General features: G+C 38.1%; 1 protein-coding gene across 1 annotated transcript in view; it reads right to left on the bottom strand.

The window, feature by feature from the left end:
* The window catches only part of IL1RAPL1 (interleukin 1 receptor accessory protein like 1), a 1180423-nt gene that overhangs the window by 1004937 nt on the left and 147757 nt on the right, over positions 1 to 27729 (bottom strand). Inside the window, exon 2 of the mRNA XM_024569872.1 lies at positions 7194 to 7299. Coding sequence (XP_024425640.1) covers positions 7194 to 7275 — 82 coding nt within the window. The 5' untranslated portion in view covers positions 7276 to 7299. The remainder of the gene's footprint in view (positions 1 to 7193; positions 7300 to 27729) is intronic.

The following is a 27729-nucleotide window of genomic DNA, read 5'->3' on the forward strand; positions in this document are numbered from 1 at the left end:
CACAACCCTCCTGTTACAGAATTCTTTTCTGCACCTTGTTTTTTAAACTACCCCATGTCATCATCAAACTCCATGGATTCTAACTTATAGTTGGTCTCTCTTCTGTCTTCCATTTTCACCGCTGTTCCTTTGAGTCAGGAAATCATTTTTATCAGACATTTTTGTTGAAAGGAGCACAAACTCCTTTAGGATACCACAAGGAAAAGGGATGTTTTTGAAAGTATATTTGTAAAGTGCAGATGAATATTAAGTTATAAAAATGCAAAGCCTCACTAGACTTTCTTTTCTTTCGCGTTCCCTGCCCCCCTTCCTTGCAATTTTTCAGCCCTGTTTTCTTTTCTCTTTTCCTCCTTTTCTCCCCAACTTCTTCTCTCTCTCTCTTTTTAAAATCATGTACCACAGATTGCATGGTCCCTTCAGCAAAAATTTTCAACTTGTTTGTTCTTATCTTCCCCATTCCCACCTACCTCCTCTCTAATCTCTAGTCCAAATTCAGTCAGCTGGTTTGACTGACTTAGCTAATTATTAGTTGTGGTAGAAAGAATAATGCACTCACCTCCCCAAAGATGTCCACATCTTGATCGCTAGAACATGTGACCATGTTGCATTCTATGACAAAGGGGACTTTGCAGATTTAATTAATTTAAGGATCTTAAGATGGGGAGACTTTCCTGAATTATCTAGGCAAGTCCAGTGTGATCACAAGGGCCCTTATTAGGGCAAGAGGAAGTCTGGAAAGTCACAGCCTGAGAAAGAGATGTGAAAACAGAAGCAAAGGTTGGAGTGAGACAGCACCATGTGCCAAGGAATTCAGTCATTCACTAGAAGCTGGAAACGGCAATGGAACAGCTTCTCCCATAGAGCCTGCACCCCCACCCCCCAAAAAAGCATAGCCTTACCAATCTATTTCAGACATCTGACTTCCAGATGTGCAAGATAAAAAAAAAAGTTCCTTTAAGCCACTAAATTTTTGGTATTTTGTAATAGAAGCAATAGGATACTAATACAGCAGCACCCCTAACTCTCAAGTCACCTTATGGATCATCCAAAGTTAAGAGTAGATGGCCCATGGATCAAGGGTTCATCCTCTGGTCCAGCAAGTCATCACCTCTGTGCTGTCTCTAGAATGAATATCAGTTCCTTAACGAGGCTTAAAATGTCCACCAACAACTGCCTCCTCACTGCGGTCCTCTATCCCCTCACTCTTCTCTGTAAGTATGTAGAATAAATCTTTTATTAACCCCATGATACAGTGTCACACAGCTATATTCATTTACTTGGAATGTTCCCCTCCCTATTGAAATCCTATTCAACTTGCAAGTCATCCATATTGAGTTTTTTCTCCTCCATGTAAATTTACCATGAACAAGGCATCAGTCTGCACAATTAACGTTAATCTATACCAACTCCATATAAAAGTGTACTGACAACTAAAATGGAACGAGTCAGTTTATGGTGAAATTCATAGGTATATTAAATGATTCTTAAACACAGGTATGAGATAATTTTATTTCATTTCTCAGGAGTAAGTTCTATTTGTTATCCTAATTAAATACATCATTTCAAATAAATATTACAATTATTGTAGATCTAATTTGAAAATTTAGTTTTTAAAAACTAGATATGTAGAAGAGAGGAAATTTTTCCCAAGAAAAATTAAAGTGCATTTTAATTTTCACTTCAAAAAGTAAAGGAACCAAGCCTCAGAAGTTTGGTCTTGTGAGCTATCTCAAAGGGAAAAAAAAAAAGGAGAAATGTTTCATACTTTATGACATATTTGACAAATTGGGAATAAACACCTGGTAACATAATAAAAGGCAGATGCTAGGGGACTGGGTTGGCTCTTAATCATGTGGAATTAAGCTCGTTGACTTCCCGGAATACCCAAGAGAGCGGATGCACATAAATCACATTGGCATGAGATGGAAACACCTCACTGGAACCTCTCACTCCTATCCAGTTAAATCTTTCTGTACATACTGGCATAATTTCTTTCACTTAAAGAAATAATGACCCAGAAATACCAAGCACAAAGATTAGAACCTAAACTACCATTACCTTATTTTGTTTTACTTAAAGAAAAACCACATTTTTTTAAGTAACATTTCCTAATGGTCACAAGTCCTTACAGCCATAGTATTAAATATATAATAAACACTCGAATACTTATTTAATAATAAGACATGTTTCCTAATGGCTAAACTAAATTATTCTTCTGACAATTCAAATCGTTTGCTTCTTGTCCTATTCTACAGAAACAATAAACACAAAGATTAGAACCTAAACTACCTTTATCTTTTACAAATTACTTGGGCCCAGAGTTAGGAGTTTGGGAATACCTCTGGGCACGCTTGCCTTCCTCATGCTGTCAGAAGGAACTGTATCTAAAGCACGTTACACCAGCAGGTCTCCACCATCAAGCTCTACAATGAAGAGAATAGAAACCCCCTGTGGTAACCCTTTAACTCTCTAGTAGCTGGCGTCCTTAAGTAGCTTGTATAGATCTTAAATAACTCCTGGAATAAGAGTCACTCGTTGATTTGTGTAATACAGTCACTTATTTTTCTCAATAAGCCCTAATAATTGTAACTACTTTTTTTTTCTATACTGAAGCCCTTGTTTACTCATCATGTATCAGTAATCACGAACGACACCCTTTTCATGGTAGTCTGTACTGAACAATATAATTAAATGCAAAACATCTGCATAGTGACAGTACTTCTTTAAAGCAATAGTAAATTTAGTAAGATTCAAACAGTAGTATTTAAGGAATCATTTTCCTTTCCTTCTAACAGATTTTGAAACGCATTTCAAGCTCATGAACGCACTCGTGATTGGCAAATGGTCACTGTCTTCAGATAAACCCTTAGCATCCTTAGATACTGCTTATTCCTAGTTTATATCTTTTGCTTCAGTAGCCTCATATTATACATGATACCAATTTCTATTTATGGAAAAAAAAACATTTTTCTTAAATGCCTATTTTATTTTATTTTTATTTTTGTAATATTGTGCTGGTTTCGTGGCATCCTCACTGATGTAACCCAGCCTGTACATTACAGCCACTCACTCATTCATTCACATAATCCTTACGTCATTAAGAAATGTCACTGAACCCTGGCTCTGAAGCACACGTCATATTTGGTACTGTAGAGGCTATAGGCCTATGGAAACCAGGGTTCCTGCATTCACCATTTTATATTCCAGGGATGGATATGAGAGCAAAGACAAACAGACAAAGGTCTTGATTCGTTTCTCTTCCCTTATCTCTACATTCAGGTCCCTCTAGCTTCATTTCTAGTCAGTGTGCCGAACTCTTGGGCCAAATCACAACTCACATTTTAGTTCCCTGAAGGTACTATACTCATACTTTGTACATATTACTTACCTGCTTCTTAATCCTATGCCAAATTCTCTGAGTTACACAAAATACTTTGTGAGTTACACAAAATATTTAGTAACCGTTATTAACGAGACCAAAATATCCACTTGGAAAGACCTTGGGAAGACATGGCATTCCATGGACTTTAACCCTTCAAACAAAATAATGACAATGTTTTTAGTTTAAAAAGTTATATATAGACACAATGGAAATATTCAAAATAGATTCTTTAATTTGCATACAAATGCACTAATAAAAAAGAAGAGCAAAGGAAGAATAGGAGAGTGGAAGAAGAGAAAAGGAGAGGCAGAGAGGAGAAAAAGAGAGGAAGGAAAGAAGGAAGGAAGGAATGAAGGAAGGAAGGAAGGAAGGAAGGAAGGAAGGAAGGCAGGCAGAAATGAACCAACAAGAACATTAAGCTAACCTTTCTAAGCTGATTAGGTTACAAAGACTATCCAAGAAAGCATTTGCTTTAAATGTGGTTTTTTTTGTACAGAATTCTACAAATGACAGGAACTCAAATGTTTACTTACTGAATTGCTACAATGTTTCACACACTTGAGAATAGGTAATATTGAGTCTTTGCCTTTTTCTTCAAGCGCTGCTTATAAAAACTAAGAACCAGGTATAAAATTGTTCAAAACAGAAAATCTATTTTGTAACAAAGACTTAATATCTGTTTCCATAAAGACCTTGATTCTAGATGTATGCAAAATTTTAGAGCATTACCTGAGAGACAAGAGCCCCAGATTCAATCCTTAACTGTTATAATCATATATATACCTGAAGTGATCTTTAAAACAAAACATTATAAAGTTTAATTTTTAATATTTCAATCAAGGATGTTATGATGATTTAACTGCCTTATTATATTTAATTTGTTTCTTAATAGCATGGGGTTATAAATCCATGTGATAAAAATAATACATTTCCAGCTTGCGTATGAAGAGCACCTACTGCTTTCAAATTACTTCTGTAAATGAAAAACAAATACCTACTTCTAAATTTTAACGGAATGACCATGTATGTTTACTGGAAGTAAACATTACACACTACTAACACGCCAGAAAAATCAGCACTACTGTGTGCATTACAATCATATTTAATGTGTCCTTGGTTATTGAAATGTCTAGTTCTGGTTTTCTAGGGGTCACAGTGAATTAAAAATAATAATCTAGTAAAATACATATGAAAAGTACTGGGTTCTGAATCAGGTTTAGTGAAGTTCCAAAACGATTTATTAAAGTGAAAATAAAAAGAAAATTAAATGCTAAGAAGAACAAGGATAAGTAGCCCTCTTGATTAATATGTGAGATTGAACATAAAAAATTGATTTTTATTCCCCAGCCTTGTTGCCTCTGGTTTTATATGTTGGGCTGGGCATGAAGATTGAGCCATTAATCTCGTTAGGAGAAGATGCCAAATGCACTCCTCTTCTACTTGATCTATGGAGACCAGTAATGATGCTCTTCAGTCAGTTACATGTCTGCTTCTCTAAACGAAGGTGCCATGGTAACAAGCCATCAACTAAGAAGAGGGGAAGCCAGGAAAGTATATGAGTAAGTAATTGCATTTATTCCCAAATTTCACACTTAATATTCAAAAATCACACAAACAAATTTCCACCCAGCTAGTCTTAACACAAATAGTGGGGGAAGCTATCTTAATTCATATTATACAGAAAAGTAAACAAATCAAACATGTTGCTAAATACCACTACCCACCTTGTCATTTTTACATTTTGATACACTAAACATATGAGGTTTGGGAGGTATCCATTAACTATATGACAATCACATTTGTAAATAGAAAAGAACAAGGTCTCAGAACTTCTGTCAAACTCAGGGCAGCATTTTAGTACCACCCTCCTAAGATAATTATCTCATTAAAACAAAAAATTAAATTTGAGACAGTCACTGAGTTTTTCAGACCTTTGGAGCAGAAAGAGATTGGAATTTTTCAACTGCCCTGCATTTCTAGTTCTGCTCCCATGCTTCTCAAACATACAAAATAAGTTCCAACTTAGAAGATTTTCCCCCAAATTTGAGTTTCTATAGGACACACCTGTCACAACCACTTTTTGATGAAGGAAAAAGTCATATGTGCATTTTGATAACTAAATCAAAGATCTGACATACACAAAAATAATGGAAAAAATTTTATGTAATCAAATAGAATAACCAGAAATGTGAAAATTTTAATGTATAATCAATATTTCTATTTTGGATGGTATGTGTTATAATATTTATACAGATAAGTGATCCTCTTCTATGTTGCCAGTATCTCAAAAATCCATGTTAAGTACTTTTAATGTAAATTACTAGCCCAGAAAATACCACTGTTGTAGAAATTATCAGCTTTCAGCATGATTTACTTCTGCTTTTACCCTCCCATGAATACACTCAACTTCCTTTGCAACTAGCAGACAACGGAATGAAGATATCTCCTATTTGCCAGTAATCCACTGAAATTACAAAAATAAAAATAAAAACACTGTATCATCATCCTGCCCTAAGGTTTCCTCTCATTCAAAAATACCCACCAGGAAGAACAGATAAAATAATGTGTAAACATAGAAACACTATGTTTTTCACATTGCTTACAATAATATCAGTGGCAGATACAAGAGCTATACAACAACCAGAAAGTTCTAGAGCCAAGAGCCTCAGTAAAATTCCCTTTGCTCTCAGCCTTGCACCACCTCCTTGTACATGCACGAAGTACTGCTCAGCCCCTCCCCTGACTTACTCAGGAGAGCAGACTTGCTCTCTATTTCGATAGCATGTGCCCTTTCTCATTATCTAATCAGTGCGAGTTCAAAGCCTCCTGACCTAAGGGACTGGGCACGTTTGTGGCAGCACCATCTCAGCCCTTCCATTCCCTCGGCTTTCTCAATTCCAGATACTTGTGTTCATGTAATACTTGATATCCCTACACTCTGCAGTCACTTTCTCGCATATTACCTTCTCTTTTTCCCCACTGTCTCTAGAACTTACAGATATGTCCTGGGTCAAGCAACTAAACACGATTCGTTTCTTCTTCCACTATATCCAAAAGCTATAGCTTCAAAAAATCTGTTATCACACGTAAAATGTGAGTATAGCAAGCCTTTCTATTATCAGTAACTTACTAGACACGATGCAGCTTCACATCGATAACAGTATTTACTCAGTTGCCTTGTTTGTCCATTTTGCTAACTGCAAATACCAACAGTCAACTAAAACCCAAGATGTCTGATAACATGCAAAGTTTTCCATAAGTTTCAACATCATTCCACTTAGCAGCTCCTTTCATATTACCATTCTGCTTCACCTGTATATTTCCTACTAACATATTAGGATGTTTCCCCATGACATTTTCTTTAATAACTCCAGCGCTTTCTTTCATTACTTGTAAAATAATTCAACAACTCAAGAACAAACCTAAGAAGACTCTGATAAGCACAGAGAACACTGAAACAGCACAAGTTAACATGAAAAAAATTGATGACATTACCATGCAAAAATTAGAGTGGCCCTCTTTCTAAATAATGTTGAAAATCGTGTAATTAAATGAAATCAAACTGCAAGCTTTTGGTATTGAATCAATTCCAACTCACAGTAATTAATGAAACAAGCCACCTTTTTTACAACCTATTTCCACCTTTTTAATTCCCTATGAGTACGCTCTACTCATTTGAAGAGATATCTACAATATTTCCACAATATGGATTCCCATTAATTCTCAATCCCTCCATAAATGGCACACGTGCAAATATCACGCCGTCACTTCAAGCCATAAAAATGAGAAAAAAGGGAAGAACACTGCTTACCAGAGCCTCTTTTGGTCACAACCTTCAAACTCTGAGTAAAAGTAGCATACAAGAGAATCAAGTGCGGAATCGGAGCTTTCATCTTTCAGCTCTTAAAGGCTGTTCCCTAAAGGAAAGACAAAAAAGAAAAATATACATTTTTTAAAAATACATTTCAATATTATAAGATTTTTGGCAGACTTCTGATCATGCACAATCGGGGCAATGAATTCCACAAAAGGGAAGAATATGAACAGGGTCCGTGTGCTATGTTTTCCCATACGCTATCGTCCCTAAGTTAAATCAAAAGCAGCAATGCCAAATTTATGTCTCTACAGGCCCCCCAAATGTTTTAAAATCTTATAATCACCAAAGGTTTAAAATTTCTCTTTATTTACAGGATCTAATTATATCAATAAGTGGAATCGATCCCTTCAAAAATACTACTTCACTAACAATTTATTTTTAATATAAATTGCCCAACATTGATGTTTTAGTGTTCAATGTTGCAACAGAATACAGTTTTATTAAGTGTCTTTCCAACTGAGAAGAAATTATAAATTCTCTGCCTCTAAAGATTTAATTGTAATTTCACAATTCCATTTCCAAAAAAAAAAACCCTCTAAAAGATACTTCTAAGTATCTCCAAAAGAGAATCTAAGACTGGGGCTCTATTGAAAGAAAGTCCACTGTCTATGAAAGCTACAAGAAGATCCTTCCTCTCTTTCCATAACAAGACTCTCCAGAGGACCCTAGAAGGGATGTTAGCCCAGTGTTTGGATTTCAAAAGGGGGAAACTTCCGTTTGAAATTCACTGAAATGAGTATTGTCTTCCTCAGAAAATCACCCCTCTTTATTTGTTATAAGACTGAGATAGCAGAGCTGAAAGACCGAATTTCAGCAAGTAGCAAGTCAGAACACAGTTCCGACATACTGTCAGTCCGTGACAGTACAAGTTTCTTTGCAAGACAGTTGAGGACTGATCATATTCATCTTTGCATCACTATGACTTTATGGCTTTATTAAAGATGAGGACGCTGAAATGCTGATTTGAAAGTCACTTCTTTTTTTTTTGCTCACCTAGAGCCTCAGATACTTGTGAATATTTTTAAATAGTTAGTTCATTCACATTAATAAGTCTCTTGAAACACATTTTAATTCACAAAACAAAATCCATTCATTTGCAGTCAAGTGTTACCATCATCATTTCAGTCATAAAGTTAGTGAGTTTTTAAAATAAGCATTGAGAATAAGCTATTTTAATTCTAGCCGCTGTAAATGATACCGTTTCAGTTTTCTAACCAAAGACCTTGGGTTCACCTAAAGGTATAAATGAAAACTAGACCAAAAAGCCGACTCATGGGCGGCATCTAACAAACTGCCACAGTCAAGAGCAAGCCTGAGTCACACATTCCTAAAACCCGAATCCCATTTCCCAGCCACCGCACTAACTGGAGCTGCAGGAAATCTTTGAGTTGATGTCTTCAGCCTTCCCGTTAGCAGTGAGAATGCTTAATCAGTGCTGCCCAAGAAACTCCGGGATCCAACTAGACACTGCAAGACCTCGCTGCTTAGCTATCTTATTACTTTCCCCTTGCTCGAAACACTATTTCCTTACTCATTTCATTTCTGCAAGGCATACAAGCTAGTTTGTGATTCCATTTCTTAAAATAAAATTGCTTTGGAAAGCATCAATTTGGTAACATCAAGATCCTTAATTGGATCTCGTGAAACTTTGTGTATCAGGGAAAAGAAAAAAGAATTACACAGCATTTCACAGATTTAATGCCTTGGTCAACCTACAGTAATCTTCACGAACCTCTTTGAGGTAATTTATTGTGTTTTATATTGAAAGACAGATTAAGTGTGTTTAGTCATAGACATCCAAGCTTTGTTGTACTTGATGCATAATTAAAATTCTTTCCCAGAACACAATGCGAACTATGTATAAACATTTACTGAGATTCCTATGCATTTTCTTATTGTACATAGAAGTTCATACTATCAATGACCTAATTTCAAAATCCTATCAGTTCTGGGTGAATGAGCCTAAAATTATGTGCCTATTTTGTCTTAAGAATACCGTGTGGCTTCACACAAACTGCTACTACGATCTTATGCAAAATGAGCATACCACAGTGGTTACAAGCAATTAGTCTGTCTGGATTCTTAGCCCAGTTTTGCCACCCATGACCTGCGTGACTTTGGGCAAATAACTAGCTCCTTCATTTGCAAAATAGGTACAGCATAGTGCCTAGAACAGCACCGGCCCCTAGAACAAACTAAACCAATGAAAGCTGCCATTATTGTTTTTATTACAGGTGACTGTTGTTACCATTATCATTATTAGTAGTTACAGTATCAGAGACCCAACTCACATCCTCCCACCTACGAATCTGCGCATATACCAGCTTTCTTTACATCCTACCCCACACTATAATCTTGCCTGTTTAATTGTATATCTTTCTATTCTACCAGACTTAAATTCCCTCCAGGATAAATGTGTGTTTTATTCATCTTTTCATACCCAAATTCTTTTTAAATGTTAGCCGAACAAAAGTAAATGAATTAAAGACTGGCTGTGGCTGCTATTACATGCAGTTGAATTTTGGCATTCAAACTCATCATTTGATAAACACTTATTAAGCATATACTAGTTACACGATGCTGTGCTACGATGGTGCAGTGGGAACACAGAGACGATGTACTACACTCTAATATAGAAGGCTCACAGACCAATAAAGGAGACAAATGCTTACCTACTTAATTAGACTGGCCCTATTGCCATATGGTGAGTGTAATGTGCTGTGGGAGTAGAGGGAGCTATCATTAATTCTGTTCCAGGTTGGGTCTGGTGAAGTCACAGGAAAAGGCTGTCAGAAGAAGAAGCATTTCAGCCAGGTCATAAAGGAGAGGCTTTCTAATGGAAAGAAAATTCTGGGTCTAGAACAAAGGATGAGTGAAATTGTCAGTCTGGTAGGAGGAATAATGTCCACCACCAAACATACTCACGTCTGAATTTCTGGATCCTGTGAGTGTGTTCCTTTACATGGTAAAGGGACTTGGCAGATGTGGTATGAGTTAAGAGTTTTGAGATGGGAGATGATTTGCATGAGTCCAACATCATCACAAGTATCCTTTAAAAGGGGCAGTTACAGAGTCAGGTTCAGAGAGACGAATGCAAGTATGAAAGCAAAGGTCAGCAACTGGAGTGATGCCCTTGGAATGTGGAGGAATGGGACGTGCCAAGGAACGCTTGTGGCCTCTAGAAGCTGGCAAGATAAGGAAGCGGACTCTCCCCTAGATCCTCCTGAAGAAATGCAGGCATGCCAACACCTCGATTTTAGCTAAATGAATCCAGTGCATCTGGGACCTCTGACCACCAGAACTTTAAAAACAAATTTTTGAGTTGTTGAAAGTCACTCAGTGTGTGGTAATTTGTTAGAGCAGCAATTGGAAACTATTATAGCGAGCAGGTGAAGGTGACGTGGCATATTTCAGAAAAAGGGTGTGAATAGATCACAGGTTGGGGGCTGTTGGGACATAAGTTGAACAAGTCAGCAAGATATGCTAGGTGAAAAGTTCGGACTTTCCCCTATAGTGTTTTTCACTCATATTTATAACTTCACCATCCAACACTATTTGATGCATCTTCACTTTCTTTACCTTCTTCTGATCACAAAAACAATATGAATCTTCAATACATTTCTTCAGAATATGCATACCTCACCTGAGATTCTGATCCACCCCCTTTCCAACACTCCTAAGATGCTTTGCAGTACCAATAACCAGTAGATGCTTATTGGTGAATAATATGAACTGTTTTAGAAAGAGAAGTTTGAAGGTGGAAGAAACTAATTAGCAGCCAGTGGCACAGTCATATGAGGTGGTCCTTCTTAGTGCAGTAGTGGTGAATGCTGGGAGAACAGAATAGATTTGGAAATAAACAGAGCTAACTGAGATTTTTAAAAGCGGCATTAAAAGGAAGCTTCAAAAGTTGATCTGAGGCATATACTTTGAGCAGCTAGTTCTACTATGATACTATTCACTAATATACAAAATAGAGAAGAGGTTTTGGGCAATGAGAGTGGAAAAAATTACAAAATTATATTTGGGGCATGTAAATTTTAAATTACCTGTGGAATCTATCAGAATTGTCTGGTAGCTAACTGACTAGTAACCAGAGGCTCAGCACAGACATGGAAGGTAACAACACTGTAATTGTAACTGAAACAAAAGACACAGATTAGGATAGTAACAAGCAAGAAGATGTAGAGAACAAAGAGAAGAGGGCTTTACACTTTCCAATCCGGAGCCTGCAAATATTTATGAGACAGGCAAAGGGAATCAAAGGGGGAAAAAGTGAGAAAAGCAGGCATTAAAGGCAATGTGAATCAGGGAGCAGTTTGGTCAATGAAGGAAGCAAGGATATTTAAGAACACAATCAATAGAGTTTATGTATTGTGAGGATTAAAAAGACAACTGCTTTAGAATTAAGATGCTGCTGGTGATATTGACCAGTCTTTTAATTAGACAAATAGGGGCATAATCAGAAAATTTAAAGACAAAAATGAGCTTCATTTGCTTGTTTCTGAATGGTAAGTACATTTGGAAGTGAAATGTAGGGAATCTGTTCATTTATTTTATTCCATTTCCATCATAAAGCAGAGGATTGGTTTTAGAATGATAATAAACTGAATTAAGAGTCTTCCTCTCTGTTAGGTTAGGCAAGCTACTTCATCTCTGTAAGTCCCAGTTTTCTCATCCATATAGCGTGGATGTCAGTATGTGCCATATTTATTTCCTTTTAGTTTGTTTCATTTCTGACCTTTTTTTGTCCACACTTTCTGATGTAGTAAATACCTACTTCAAAGTTTTCCAACCTTTAGATAAAATAATTGTGTTTGTGGTGTCTACCACAGTATCTGACAGCATTTAACTGTAGACATCTTTTTAACGCTAGGTCTTTTCCTATGTCTCCTTTCTGTCCGTTCCTGATTGGTATGTAATGATTATTTAGGCTCTAAGATTAATCTATTATATTTTATTTAATCCTTGAAGTTTTTACATTAGTAAATTCAAGATTATACCAATCATTTGCTTCACTCTAATCAAAAAAAATAATTAAAGTAGCCATTTGTGCACGATACAAAGTATTTTACTGAGTGCACAATTTACATGAAGCAATGCATGTTCAAGTGTGGGATAGATTCCCAAAGGAGAGGAAAAACACAGGCCCTTACAGACTCTGGAACTAATAAAAGTTGCCAAAAAAAGCATGATATTTAACATTAGTCCCAGGGAACCTTGTTTCTTACAAACACGCCCGTGTCTGAATTTCTGGATCCTGTGAGTATACTACCTTACATGGCAAAGGGACTTTGCAGATGTGGTGTAAGGTAAGGATTTTGAGATGGGAGATTATGGTTTGCAGGAGTCCAATGTGATCACAAGCATCCTTTTATTTTTTTTAACTTTATTTATTTATTTTAAAGCAGGGGAAGGGAGGGAGAAAGAGAGGGAGAGAAACATCAATGCGTGGTTGCCTTTGCTGCACCCCCTACTGGGAACCTGGCCCACAACCCAGGCAAGGGCCCTGACTGGGAATCAAACCAGCAACCTTTCCTTTCGCAGGCCGGCACTCAATCCACTGAGCCACACCAGCCAGGGTGCAACAAGCATCGTTTTTAAAAGGCAGTAACAGAGTCAGATTCAGAGAGACAAATGTAAGTATGAAAGCAAAGGTCAGAGACTTTATGAACCAACAACTATCTTGAGGAAAATCAATCACTCATAAATGATGAAGATATGTATACGTTTCTTTTAAAATATTTTCCAGTACCTACCATGTTTCAAATACTGTGCTAAGTATTAGGGATACAAAAATCATTAAGAAATAGTCGCTGTGGCCAAGGATCACAGGGAAAAGAGACGTGAAAATCAACCGTGACAGCAATGGGGAAGGTGATATTAAGAGAAGAATTCGCTAAGTCAATGGTAAGTGCTCAGTGCTACCTATAGAAGCCATGAAATGACTTCTTTCAGAGGGCACCCTTTTCAGAGGGTCACTTGGGGCTGGCTTGGTTGAAAAGTGATGGGCAGCAGACCACAGGTAGAGAAGAAGAAAAAGAGTGCATGATGCATTTGAAAACCACTAGTGAAAATAAATCTATATACTCGACAGTCTATTCAGTAGGGAGGGGTGTATGTTTACATCATCAGAAATAAGTTTTAAGTCACTAGAGTGATTTATTACAACATTTTCCAAACACAGTTATCATTTTCTTATTGTTTGTTTAACATGATGCTTACTAAAAACTCGTTCATTCCTATATAGCCTGACTGTCAAGGGAACATTAAGGTTCCAGATTGTTATGACTGCATTCACTGATTATAATAAAGTTAAACAATGGATGTTCTGAGATTTAAAAAGTATGTTTTAAAGTTCAAAGAAGAAATTACCATAAGTTACCTCTGGTTAGATTTTGTATTCTCGTGAGTGCTTAGCATCATGGACTTTTCATCAGAAAGCTTATGAACAACAATATAAAGACACCCCTTCAAGGCAGTTTGACAAGAGATCGATGGAACTGCAAGAATGCATAGAAAGGTCTACTTCCATAACATCATCATCAATAAGAACTAAACATATCTGGAGTCACTAGGCTTCTCTCTCAGCTTTGGAACTACCTACCCACCCAAGGGGAACAGTAGCTGGGACACAGCTTCCTAGAGAAAGCCTTCAATATCCACGTCACTTGAAATCAAAGTCTAGAGTCACTTTGTGTAACCAGCTACAGCTTAGGAAATCCCTAGCACTAGGTGATGCTTGTCTGCAAAGGCAGACCTTTAGACATGGACAATTAAGGTGGTTAAGTGCATACAGTCAGGACTAAAACCAGCCATGTTTAAAGCCCAGCTCAACTTCTCGCCAGCTGAGCAAACTTGGAAAAAGTAATAATATTTTCTATCTCTATACCTCTACCCTCTCGTCTGTAAAGTGGTCAGGGAAACAGTCTTCCTCTAACAGGATTACTACAAAATTCAAATCCAATAACATAAGATTAGCAGTCAGCATTGGTGCTTAGTTGGATGCTTATTACCCTTTATTGTTATAAGCCAGTGAATATTTCCAAGGCTGTGTTGGTAACTACAGCCTTAACTGAATTAAGTACATATAATAATTCCACACTTAAGATACTAGGAAGTATTGGGGAAGTGGAAATATTCCATATGCTGCCAGAAAATTGTATAAAACTCAACATAACTCATACTTATGTGGTGACAGGAGAAAATCCACTAAATGGATAAACCTGACTAGCTGAAATGGAAAGTGCACTGCGCATCAAAATGGAGAGCATAAATAAAAACACTACACAGTTTCCATCTGCCACTTTTCTAATTCACCTTTGTTACGCTTTTCATATTCATCATGCTTTCCACTGCAATTCAGCTGCAAAAGCTCATACCAAAGATATTTTGGGGGTTCCGAAGTCAGCAGATTGGATGAGGCAAGTGCCAAAGCCAGGAAGGAAAAGCAAATATATTCCCATCATTGCTCCTGTGGGCTGCAAACATGATCCTGGCTGAGTGGATTTGTCCTCCTCTGTGAGCTCTTCCTGCCCATATATTTAACAGGGAGTCGCATAAACCTGCCCCTTATCACATTTCTGTATGTTTAAAATTCAATCTGTCAAAGGAACTTACTGCGACTCTCAAGAAAAAGTGGCTTTATGTTCATTAGAATTCCAATATTCCGTGTGTGTTACATGTGGCAAAATGTCTTTAAAAGTTTTCTTTCCCCAGTTAAACTCGGTACACCCACAGCCATCACAACTTCTGAGGAGAGTAGGAGAGTGAGAGAAAAGCTGAGGCAGGCAGCAGTCCTCAACCTCAGCCACGTCTGGGGATGACCTGGGGAGCTTTCAAAGAGACTGATGGCCCAGGTGATGCCAACGCTGCTGATCCATGGAGCACACTCCAAAAACCAAAGGTCTAAACCATAGTAGTTTTTCAAGTTCCCCATGACAGGATTTCTTAAACCCAGTGCTATTACTGTTTTGGGCCACATCATTTCTCACTGCGAGGCGTTGTCCTCTAGAATGGTTAGTGGTACCCATCGCATCTCTACTCACTAGATGCCAGTAGAAGCTTCCCCAAGACATTGCCAAGTGATCTGTGGCATGACTGGTACCTCCATATCCCAAGTTTAATCACTAGTTAGAATACTTAGCTCTATCACACACAAAAAAAAATTTAGTTCTGAGGCCATGAAACACAGCCAAACTGGTTATCTTTTATAAAGGCACTGAGCACTCACCCCCAGGTACTCAGTGAGAACATGATGACTGAAGCTGCCAGTAAAAGAAATATAATCATTTGTCTGTCCTATGTGTCAATAGCTCAATAAAATTCTCTTATAAAGGAAACAAAAATCAATGTAAAGCTTTGTACTTGTTACTCAATAACTGTTCAAATTAAAAGACAGTGAATGCATTTGTGTGAGACAGAATAACAGATCCCAAAGATATCCATATCCTAACCCCCAAGATCGTTGAATGTGTTACCTTGCAGGGGGAAAGGGAGTTTGAGGATGTGATTCATTTAATGATCTTGGCATGGGGAGGTTATCCTTGCTTCCAAGGTGGGTCCAATCTAATCACAAGGGTCCTTACAATAGGGTGACAAGAGTATTAAAGTCAGGGAGAGGGCCATGTGATAAGGGAAGCAGAGATTTGAATGTTGGAGCCATGGGCCAAGGGCTGCCAGCAACCACTAGCAACTGGAAGAGGAGAGGAACGAATGTTCCCCTGGCACCCCTAGAAAAAGCAGCCCTGCAGTACCTTGAATATAGCCCCACAAAACTCACTTCATACTTCTCAGCTTCACAAGTGAAAGAGAATAAGTTTGCATTGTTTTGAACTACAGAGTTTGTGATAAGTTGTTACAGCGGTACTAGGAAGCTACGACAATAATGCAAAAGCCAGAACCTTAAAAGGAGTAGTCCAGCTTATCACTAACATTTGTACATAATTTGGTATTTATACATTCATGTTTGATTTAGTATATTCTGTTCTCAATGTTAATGACAACTGGTAACCTTTGTTGAGCACATGTATCTAAGTACTTTACATAAACCATTTTGTTAATCTTTACAAATCTTCGATCAGGTAGATGCTACCATTTTCCATATAGATTAACTGTCCCAAGGTCACACAGCTAGAAAATTAGTTGCCAGGTCTTCTACTGGCAATATTTGAAATAGTAAATAGTAGGTAAAACAGAGTTATCTCTGAGAACTCTGATGCAAGTATAGCCACAGACAAAAACATACACGATCCATATTCGATGAGGCACCTCAGACAGTGCTGTTATTTCTTGGACAGCGTGTGCTTAGAGAGTGTGTGCATGAACTGAAATTCTCTCCATGTGATATTGCTGTGGTTTAGAACTAGATATTTGCTACAATCACTCAACTCAAAGACTTTCACTATCTGAGGCTCCTGCTTCCTTATCATAGGTGTTGCACTATCCCCTCAGAGAGAATGTAAATTGCTTTATGCTTGTCTGATGTGGTTGCTTCTTAACTTCCCAGCACTTAGCATATAGATTTCCTTGCATGGGGTTCCTCTAAGAATTGAATTCTAAGACTGAGTGTTTTTCCTCCTACCACATGTAGAAACACTACACATAAATTCTTGCCACCTCCACAGGTTCAGAAGATCAAAGATAAATCAGCATGTGATATCAACCACTTTCCAGAATCTATTTAGCAGTTGTGCCGATCATCTTTGTCTCTGAGGTTTCATTGGGTATACAAACTCTTCTACCTACATTTGCCATGCACAATCCTAGATACTGGGGACATAAAAGCAAACAAGAGAGCTCAAGACCCTGCTTTCAGCAAGCTTACATTCTTGCCAGGCAAAACACAAGCAGACAGCTAAGGAATACATTTCATTCAGTGGCACATGTTGTGAGGAAAATGAAAAAGTACTAGAGGATAGAGAGCTATGGGGTAAAGAAGTTACTGTTTGAATGTCTCCAAGACCTTGCCTATTTTAACTTGGGGCTTAAACCAATGGACAGAGGCAGTGACATGTCGATGTGGGTGGGGGAGTGGAACATCCCAGGTAAAGGAAGAGCACAGAAAGCCGTGAGACCAGAAGGAACTCAGCATACTCGTAGGACAGAAAGGTCAGTATGGTTGAAGCAGATTGGACATTAGAGATGGTGGAACTAAGGAAGGCCTAAAGAACAGGCTGGGGCAATTTAAGCAGGGACTGGTACTTTATTCATAATGAAATCCATTCAAAGTTTAAAGAAAGGGACTGTTGTGGATTGAACTATTTTCCCCCAAAAGATATGTTGAACTTCTGACCCTAAGTATCTATATATATATGTGGTCTTATTTGGGAACAGGGTCTTTGCAGATGCTACCAACTTGAGATGAGGTCATACTAAACTAGAACAGACCCTAAATCGGATCACTGGTGTCCTTCCAAGAAAGGACACATTGACAGGGAGGAAGGTCATGTAATGATAGAGGCAGGGATTGCAGTGATATGTCTACAAGCCAAGAAAAGCCAAAAAGTGCCAAGAACCACAAGAAGCTAGAAAGAAGCGAGAAAGGATCATCCCCTAGAGACTTCAGAGACAGTGTGGTCCTGCCGATACCTTGATTTTGAATTTCTATTCTCCAGAACAGTGAGAGAATAAATTTGCGTTGTTTTAAACCACACAGTTTGTGGTAACGTGTTGCTGCAGCCCTAGGAAACGAATACAGGTACCAATGAGATAGTACGCACTATTTAACAGCTCACCTTCACTGCTATGTTAAGAATGGACTATAACAGAACTAAAAATAGAAAAAAAGACACTAATTAGGTTGGTGGATAATGTAGAACTTCAGACCAGATTTCATACTGGCATAGACTACAGCTTTAACGAAAATAATGACGGAAAATCATCAGACTTGTACTATAATTTTGAGATAAGTGCCATAGGAGTTTGGGATATACTGGGTGTAGTCATCAAGTAAATATGAAATCCAAGGTCACTCCCAGGTTTGCCCAGAGAATAGAGATGCATTGTGCTACTATTATCTAAGACAGCAAAGGTTGGGAGAATAGCAAGTTCAAGCAGCTGTTAGGAGAAGGCTATCCTTTTTGGGTACTTTAAGTTTGAGATGCCTATAAATTGTGGAAGTCCCTTTGCTATGTTACTGGGGTAGCCTCTACCTCCTTTCAAATGTGCGATGGATCTAGTGGCTTGCTAATAAGGCAAAAGGGGTGGGGTGTCACTTCTGAGATTAAGTTACAAAAATCTGATTTTGGATTTGCTGGCATTCTCTTACTACTTACTCTGATAAAGCCAGCTGCCATATTGTGAGTTGCCCTCTGCAAAAGCCCACGTGGCAAAAAAATGGAGGGTGGCTTCTGGCCAACAGTTCCAGAAAAACTTGGTCCAACAACTTTTAGGAAATTGAATCCTGCCAACAACCATCGAGTGAGCTTGGAAGCAGAGGCTGCCCCAATCACACCTCGAGGTGACTGCTGCCACAGGGGACACCTTGACGGCAGCCTTGTGACAGACGCCGACCCGAAAGCCAGCTAAGCCAGGCCCAGATCCCTAACCCACAGAAACCATGAGGTAATGTTTCATTTTAAGACATTAAGTTTTGAGTAGTTTTTTACATTCAAATATACAACTAATACAGATGGGAAGAATGTGGGAGAAATTTGAGCTTCTGACATATTTAAGAGTCTTCAACATACAGATTTTATAACGAGGTGTGGTTGCCAATGGAAAGCAGAGAGAGAAGAGAGGTTGTGATTGAGGCCTTGGACTACAGCTAAATGAGACCGAACAGAGAAATACAAATCGGCAGAGTTAACTAGGAATTCAGGAGGTAAGAGGAAAACCAAGAGAAACTACTTTGAGATAAAAGTTATGGCCAACTGGGTCAAATTATGCAAAGGGGTCAGGTGAAATGAGAACTGAAAATTGACCACTGGATGCAGTAACATAACTTTCATTTATAACCTTAACATAGCCATTTTGTGGGAAATGAAAACCTCATTGAAGTTTGGCTAAGGAGAGAATGGGAGGTCAGAGAGCAAAGATGCTGAATACTGAAAACTCTTCCAGGAGTCTTTCTGTGAAACCAATAGAGCCCTATAGCTCAGGGGAATGTTTTCCTTAAGATGTGTGAATAGAAGCTGTATTTGTAGGCTCCTGGGAACATTCCTATATCAAGAGATAAATTGGTGATGGAGGAGAGCTGACGATTGAAGGAGCAGATTTGGGAGAGTATCTGAAAATATAAATGTTGGGGTTGGCTTTTGATAGTACCAGACAGATTTTATCTACTCTAAGTACAAGGAGGAGTAGGCTGGTGAGAGAAATGTGAACTTGTTCTTCCCCACTGCACCACTTAAAAAAAAAAAAGAAATTAAGTAGGAGGAGAGGTAAGCTGAGTGTCTCACAGCTGAGTGTGAAAGGTGTGAAAAGAGACTAGGAAGGTTAAAGACAGGAGAGAATGGACAGATCGTATCTCATAGTGTGGTCCGGTAAATGTTCTCGAGAAGGATGACGATTGGATACCACTTGGTACATGTCCAAAGGGGCTGTGCGATCCTAAAGATGAAGTCAGAAAGGTAGCGCGATTTACTTGACCAATGCTTAACAACTTTGGGGAAGGCAGGAAGCAGGTGGGTAGTTGGATTTAACTCAGTTTAGAAGTAAATATAGTAGGAAAATAGAGACACAAGGTTTTAAGATCTTAGCAGGTTACAATAGTGTTGGACCATGAAACTGTACCAGTGAATTGTTGATGTATATGATGTCCATGCCAGAACCATATTTTTTTCTAATAGTTTAGACCTGCCAATATAATGCCATGCTAATTGAAAGCTAACTTGTTCAGGTAGTCCCACAGAGCGGTTTCATGATAATGATTAAGAAGCAGACACACATAATTTGACAGATTGAAAAGATCCAGTTCCCTTTAGCCGCCTGTGTTTTAACTCCCTGGATAATATATCCAATGCTTGCACTTAAGAAAAAAAAAACTGCTTTCAGGCATGATGGGGTCTAAATACTCTCCTACAGCCTGCCTGGAAGCTAGTCTACTGTTCTATATATGTTAACGCCACTGCAGGCTATGGGCTTCACACTGCAATTTGACAGGATTTACAACTTGTTCTTGGAAAAATAGGCACAGATTTAAATTCCAGTAGATATTATTGCAATCACGCCAGCAGGAAACCTAATTTTGAGCAACCAATGGGCTTCAAGGAAAATAGATCAAAAAGTAGTTTCGCATCACCATCATGCAGAGAACCATGTCATCAACTGTTTACTGGACAAAATAGGTACCTGAAATGTGGTACGGGGTGAAATGACGACAAACCGTACTAATATTATCATCCCAAATAGCAGGATCTCACCTTCCCTGTTGAGAGCATTTCTCAGTAGCCTCCACCACCCTTCTGTTTTCCATCTACCAATAACGGAATGCTTCGAGCCAAAGGGGTCAAAGCTCTCTTAATCTACAGTTGTCAGGGCCATTAAAACCATTGCTGCCCTGGCTGGTGTGGCTCAGTGGATTCAGTACGGGCCTGCGAACAAAAGGGCCACTGGTTCAATTCCCAGTCAGGGCACGTGCCTGGGTTGCAGGCCAGGCCCCCGGTGGAGGGGCACACGAGAGGCAACCACACATCAATGTTTCTCTCCCTCTTTCTCTTTCCCTTCCCCTCTCTAAAATAAATAAATAAAATCCTTTTAAAAAAACACATTGCTTTTTCACCTAGTATTTAACTTGTATCTTCTGCAATAGTTCTTTCTAAAAAATAAACTATGTTTCCGAAGCAGTATTCAACCTTTTAAAATGCTCAATGGTATAATCCATTGATCTGCATTAATTTGATTACTTGAAAATGGCATACACATTAACTATTGTTTTTGGAAATCTCATTTATCTAATAGAAAAACCTTTCACAACCTCAAGTCTGAACAGGAATGTTACAAGGTGCTGTAGGAAGGCTCTCCCCAAGATTAGTCTATTCTATCCCACCTTTGCTCCTAAAAGCTCCTTCATTAAAAAAGGACAAGTTTGGGAGAATTCCAAACCCTCTGTGCTCTGATATACAAGCTTCGTTCCACCCCATTCTTGCTTTTCAGGCCACTTCACTTAAAACTGTAATTCATGGTGACTGACACTCCCACTGGAATTTGTCTGCAACTAATATATTCTAGCAGCTACTACCATGCATTCCTTCTCTTCTATTTCCTCACTTGGACATTCCCCCCTAAAGACATGGCTTGTTAGAAATATGCTGGGTGGACTATTTTCCTGCCAAAAGCTGCAGATTCTAATTAAATAACTCACAGAAAAGCAGTCATAACAACAACAAAAACAAAAACACCTAAATTACAAAGCTTTGGGAATGCAATTTTTTCCCAAGTGGGAAGGTGGGGCTGATATAAACTTCTGCTGGCCTTTCCGAAGGGACAGGGCAGCATAATGAGGAGCCAGCTGCCCTTTGTGTCCTAATCCTGGGCTTGAATTTCAGCTCTGTTACTTCAGGGAAAGTCAGTTCATAGCCTGCTATTGATTTTCTCTATAAGAGTAAGCAACATAATAACAAACTTGCCTATCTCTAAACACTCTGTAATGTAAAATATCATGCTTATTACTGCTGTGTCTACCATGCATTCTGTATTCACACTGGAAACTGACTGAAAAATGCTGTTCTCTATATGCATCATTTCTTTGAAACTTCCATTGAACCCGCTCATACCGACCCACTGTTTAACAGACATGAGATAGCACCCTCATTTATCATCATACTGTAAATGACATAACTGAGGTCAAATAATTGATAATTACATGACTTCCAAAAATAAGCAGATGCACAGGATTACTTTAACATCAATTTAATGCATCATTCACAGGTCTTTGGCTTGCATAGATAAATACCTCTGCTTCCTACCTAAACACGTATTTATTTATAATTGGAAGATTTTAATTTTTAAATTTTTTAAACGTTTTATTTACTTATTTTGAGAGAGAGAAGAATGGAGGGAGAAAGAAGGGTAAAACACCTCATGTGCAAGAGGAACATCAGTTGGTTGCATCTCAAGCACACCCCCACCCAGACAGAACCCGCAACGCAGGCATGTGCCCTGACCAAGAATCGACCCGAAGACCCTTGGCTCTGCATGCTGATGCTCAAGCAACTGAGCCACACCAATCAGGACATGTAATTGGAGGTTTTGAAAAAGTAGAGCCACATTGTCTAAATGACCATACAGGGTAGCATCATATTTCTCTGAGCTAGACAGCATTATCTGAATTTTCTTGCATATATTCATACATATAAGCAAGGGTGCATTTAAAACCCATTGTAAATGTTGAAATGATATCACTTTAAGTCCAGAAAAAAGATCATCCTTCAGTTGCTTTCAGTAATAATTTTGTCTGGAATGACAACATGTTTTTCCAAAAGTCCGATCACAGCTCTATTATTTCAATTAAAATAATTGATTCACCACTAGAGGCTGATGAGGCATGAGCTTGAGGACACTTAAATTACAAAGGCCTCTTTTAAAAGCCTTATCCAGTAAGTCTTTGATAGGTTCTTGGAACTACAGCGAAACAACATATAACAAAACCAATTTTGCCATAGGGTAAGGGATATAAGCAAGAACTATGTTCCTGTGGCATCTCATCAATGTTATAATGACACAATGTTGAAAGAGACAACGTTACTTGAGGACCTAGTGTACTTAATTTTGAAGGTATAGTTTTGCATCTTTTTTTTAATAGGGTGAGACCATAGTTGTATTTATAAGCTCCATGACCCATCAACATTACATTCTCCCCAACTCACCAGATATACATAAATTATTATCATACTCCTATCAGGCTGACTAAACATCTGCATTTTCCCAGTGACCCAAACATCATTGAAAATATAATAAAATAAGCTCCGATTCCCCATTTGGTGAGGACAGTCCTTCCATGTGGATTACCAGATAAAAATTCATGGACGTGGACAACAGTGTGGCGATTGCTGGGGGCAAGGGGTGTAGCAGAGAACTACATGGTAATGCAAAACTACAATAAAGATTAAATTAAAAAAAGAATTTGGAAAGAAGCGTGAAGAATTTGGAAAGGAGTGTCATTGTATGGAATAATAAGAAGGACCGATCAGTCTGCACTTAATAGACTCAGATTCAAGTCCAGACTGTGCTACACCAGACACCTACATTAAGACCTTTGCGAAGCCATTTAACTCCTCTAAGCTTTAGTATCCTTATCTTTGTGATGAAAGAATTGAACAAAGTCATCACTACAACTCATGGAACAATTAAAATCATATAACCTAGTAATATTCTCTGAAGTCATATTATTTTGGACTCAATCTCACGTTGTAACAAGTAGATGTCATGCCCATTGGGGATTCTCTCTTACAAAATGCCTGCCTGTGATGGGAGGTGTCCCCCCAGAAAAACTTTGGTCTGTCTGCTTCATTAACTTGAAACACAAGGAGACACACTCATGGTGTCACATTAAGCTTCATCAAATGGTCAAATATTGTCTCTATGTATTACTTTAATTATGGGGATAAGGGAACAAAATTTCACATATAAATATTTGCAGCATTTCCTCACTCGTTCTCATGCCATTCTTCCACTGAGAGCTGGGGGTCTATCCTTCCACTCCTCTCAAATCTGGGCTTCCCTTCTGGCTCATGCGATCCGTAGAATGCAGCACAAATGATATTCAGTGTCCCATGTTTTGCAGCGGTAGATAACTAGGATATTTATATTAAGCCAAGCCCGTTTTCTTTCTTTTTTCTAAATCTATCCATAAAATATTATTAAAGGTTGCAGTTCAACTCAGACTCTATACTGTCATTACTTTTTACATCAGGTGTAAAGGAATGGGTCTCTACAGTACTTCATCTCACACTCAGTGAACTCATTTAAACATCGCAGCTTTTTTCTTTTACCAGCTACATTTTTTATTCTCTCTCTCTCTCTCTCTCTCTCTCTCTCTCTTTTTGATTGTTAGTATTTCTTAGGGCTAACCTATCAGCCTTAAGTATAAAACCAACAAACAGATATATACAATCTTTACACCAAAAAAATCCATTTTAAACTGCCATATATAACAGACAGCCAACTGAGTAGGTTACGAAAACTTTATCTTAAAACCAATGTTACATTAATGAAGAATTCCAAAGAAGTCATTATTTGACATATAGGCCACAGTCTTGCAATTCCCAATTATGGTATAAAGTTGATACTGACACTCTGAAATTGAAGATAATACACAAACAAAACAAAGACCACTTGTTTTTCAAACAATTTCTCACAAACACGATTTTACTCTATACACTAACATTAAATGAGAACAAAGGGAACGTCCCTCCCATAGCTCTTGGAATTTTTCGTAAGGTTGATGACTGGGAAGTGCCCAGCAGGAGCACACAGTACCAATTCTGTGTCACAACTGTGCTTGGAAAGAGAGCCAATTCTAAAATAACTACTATCCAAGCAGCAGATGTGTTTGTAGATCAACATATTGACTTTTCTATAACACAAAATAAAGATCAAAGTGCACAAAATCAATGAAGTCAAGATGATAGAAATCAGAATTTTGTAAACCTAGACCTGTGGTTGGAACCCCCACTAAACAGACTTATGTTTTCATGAACATAAAGTCAGATCTGATAAAGAAAAATTTATGTCACATTTATTATTCATGGACTACTTAGGACACTCAAGAAATTAAACCTATGTTTTTTAAAACACAGAAAATACTGCATAGAGGGATTTCTTCAGCAGCATTATGATCTTCCATATAACAGGTATATTCTAGGCATGCACATTTGCATGATACACAGAGCAATACCCTTTACTTAATTGAAGGTTTTATGGAATGTAGATCCGTACACTTCCAGAAGAGCAACAATTGACGTATGATCAGTGATCACTTTTTCACATTTTTACATTGCATTTTAGAGAACTCCAGAGTTGTAAGGGATTTTATAGGTCATTACATTAAATATGGGCTTAGCTCTTGAATATATGTACACAAATGCATGTGTATATGCATGCACACACATCCCACATACTTGGGCAATACCCAGATTATACTTATATATACATATATACACACACATATACATACATGTACAAGTTCTGTCCAGAAAGTATCCAGCCATGTAATATGAAAAAATAGAGACATTTATTGAAGAAGATACAAGAAACACTGTACATAGGACAATGACACCTCAGTCCCCTTCAAAGTAGGCACCGTGGGACCTCACACAGTTCTCCCAATAGCCATCAGCTGTGCCTTGTCGTATTTTCCTGAATCTCATCGATGGTCTGAATTCTCTTCCCTTTCAAAGGCGATTTTATTTGGGGAAAAAGCCAGAAGTCACAAGGCACCAAATGTGGGCTGTAGGGGGGCTGAGTCACCTGGGTGATTTGATGTTTCAATGAAAACCTCTGCACAAGACGTGATGCATGAGCAGGCAAGTTGTGGTGATGAAGCTGCCAATCACCAGTTGCCCATAGCTGCGGCCTTCTGAATCATCCAAATTGTTTCCGTGGAGGAATGTTCAAGCTTCATGCAAAATATGATGCAGAGTCATTGCTCTACTTGCTCAGTCATTTTGAATGCAACGGCCACACAGTACACATGCTCACTCAATGGTGTCTACCATCCCCACTGACTAGTACAGTGAAGTCGTCATTGTTCACACATGCACATTCCAGTCCATTCTCCTTGGCTGTCAGGTTACATAGATATCATGTAAACCATTCTTTTTATATTAAAAATGGCTGGACTTTTTCCAGATAGAACATATATATCAGCCCTCAGTTCTTTCCATTGTGCCCTCCTCTGGAGGTAATTCAACTGAAAAGATGCCCACAAGTTTATAAAATTATTCAATTATTTATGAATTTTACATGTCACCATCTCAGGTATCACTTCAAAAAGTGTCAAATTGGACCATTGATAGCAGTAAATTTTTATGATGGAGAAAAGGTCATATCACTTATTACACAGCCAACGTCACTAATGTTATTACACTAAGGGAGAGAATGGGCCATTTAAACCAACTTAACCTAAGACAAACTGATTGTAAAGGAAAACTTCTTAGTGATCTTAGGACTAACTTCTTTTGTTTGTTGTTGTTGTTTCTGAAAGTTTTTTTTTCCTGTTACCACTTAGTTCCCTTTTACCCTCTTCCTACCACAATCACCCCATTGTTTTCCATGTCTGTGAATCCTCTTTCCTTTTTGCACAATCCCTCCAGCCCCTAACTGTCCCCCACTTTAGCTGTCATCTGTTCTCCGTCTATGCGTCTGTCTCTATTTTGCTTGTTAGTTCAGTTTGTTCATTAGATTCTACATATGAGTGGAATCATATGGAATGTCTCTTTCTCTGGCCAGCTTATTTCACATAGGATAACAGTCTCAAGGTCCACCTATACCGTCACAAAAGATAAAAGTTTCTTCTTTTTCACGGCCAAATAGTATTCCATTGTGTAAATGCCCCATAGCTGTTTTATCCACTCGTCTACCAATGGACACTTGGGCTTCTTCCATATCCTGGTGATTATAAATAATTGATTTGACTTCTGACTTTCTACATATTATTTATATTTAGGTCGCACAGACATTTAGGTCTAGATTCCTGGACTCAGTCTCTTTCCAAACACCTTTTCTTTCTAAGACCCTGTTGAGAGGATTGAATCTCTCTAGAAACCATCACAGACAAAATGTGGGAAAAAAATCACAAAAGGTCATATATCATTAAAATTTTTCATTACAAAGATGAACTTCCAGGTGTGTATTTTTCTATTGGGTACAAACATGGCACATTATGGTGGTGGAATCTTCTCACCCAAAGAAATATGCAAAAACTCTCTGAACTGGGAGTTTTGCATGTGGCAATCTTGAGAGCTACTAGATGAATCTCTCTCTTTTTTTTTTTTTAACTCAACCACCTCTATGGTAGTAATTAAAGGAGTAAGAAGGCGACATTTCTGGTTTTCAGCTTGACCAGATAGAATTATTTAGGACATGGCACTGAAAAGTCATTCTTCAAATAGATATTATGATTGAGGAGTTGATAGTTTTGCGCCTCAACAGGTAAGATCTTTGCAAGAGTCCACGTCTCTGTACACGTCAAGCCACAAATCTATCAGAAAACAGAATTGTTATAGATTGTAATCTTTAATCTTCCATCTCCGGGATAACTCAGAGAACATAACGGCCACTCAAAACAACACGGAACAACTTCCTCATCCCTCACCGTGTCCTCCCTTTCCTGCCACAATGAGGTATTTTGTTTCCCTTACTAACAGACCACATTTTAACAATATTCTCTCCAGCTCTGATAACACACATATCCCTTTCTCAGAAACATTCCCCCTTCCTTCATAATCAAAGCAAAAGTTCACTTCTAAAGCTTTAGTTGCCTTCTTCTTCATGGAGGTAATCTAGTGTCCAGGGGTTACTGCACTAT

This window comes from Desmodus rotundus, chromosome X, assembly GCF_022682495.2.
Source record: "Desmodus rotundus isolate HL8 chromosome X, HLdesRot8A.1, whole genome shotgun sequence".
Classification (NCBI taxonomy): domain Eukaryota; kingdom Metazoa; phylum Chordata; class Mammalia; order Chiroptera; family Phyllostomidae; genus Desmodus; species Desmodus rotundus.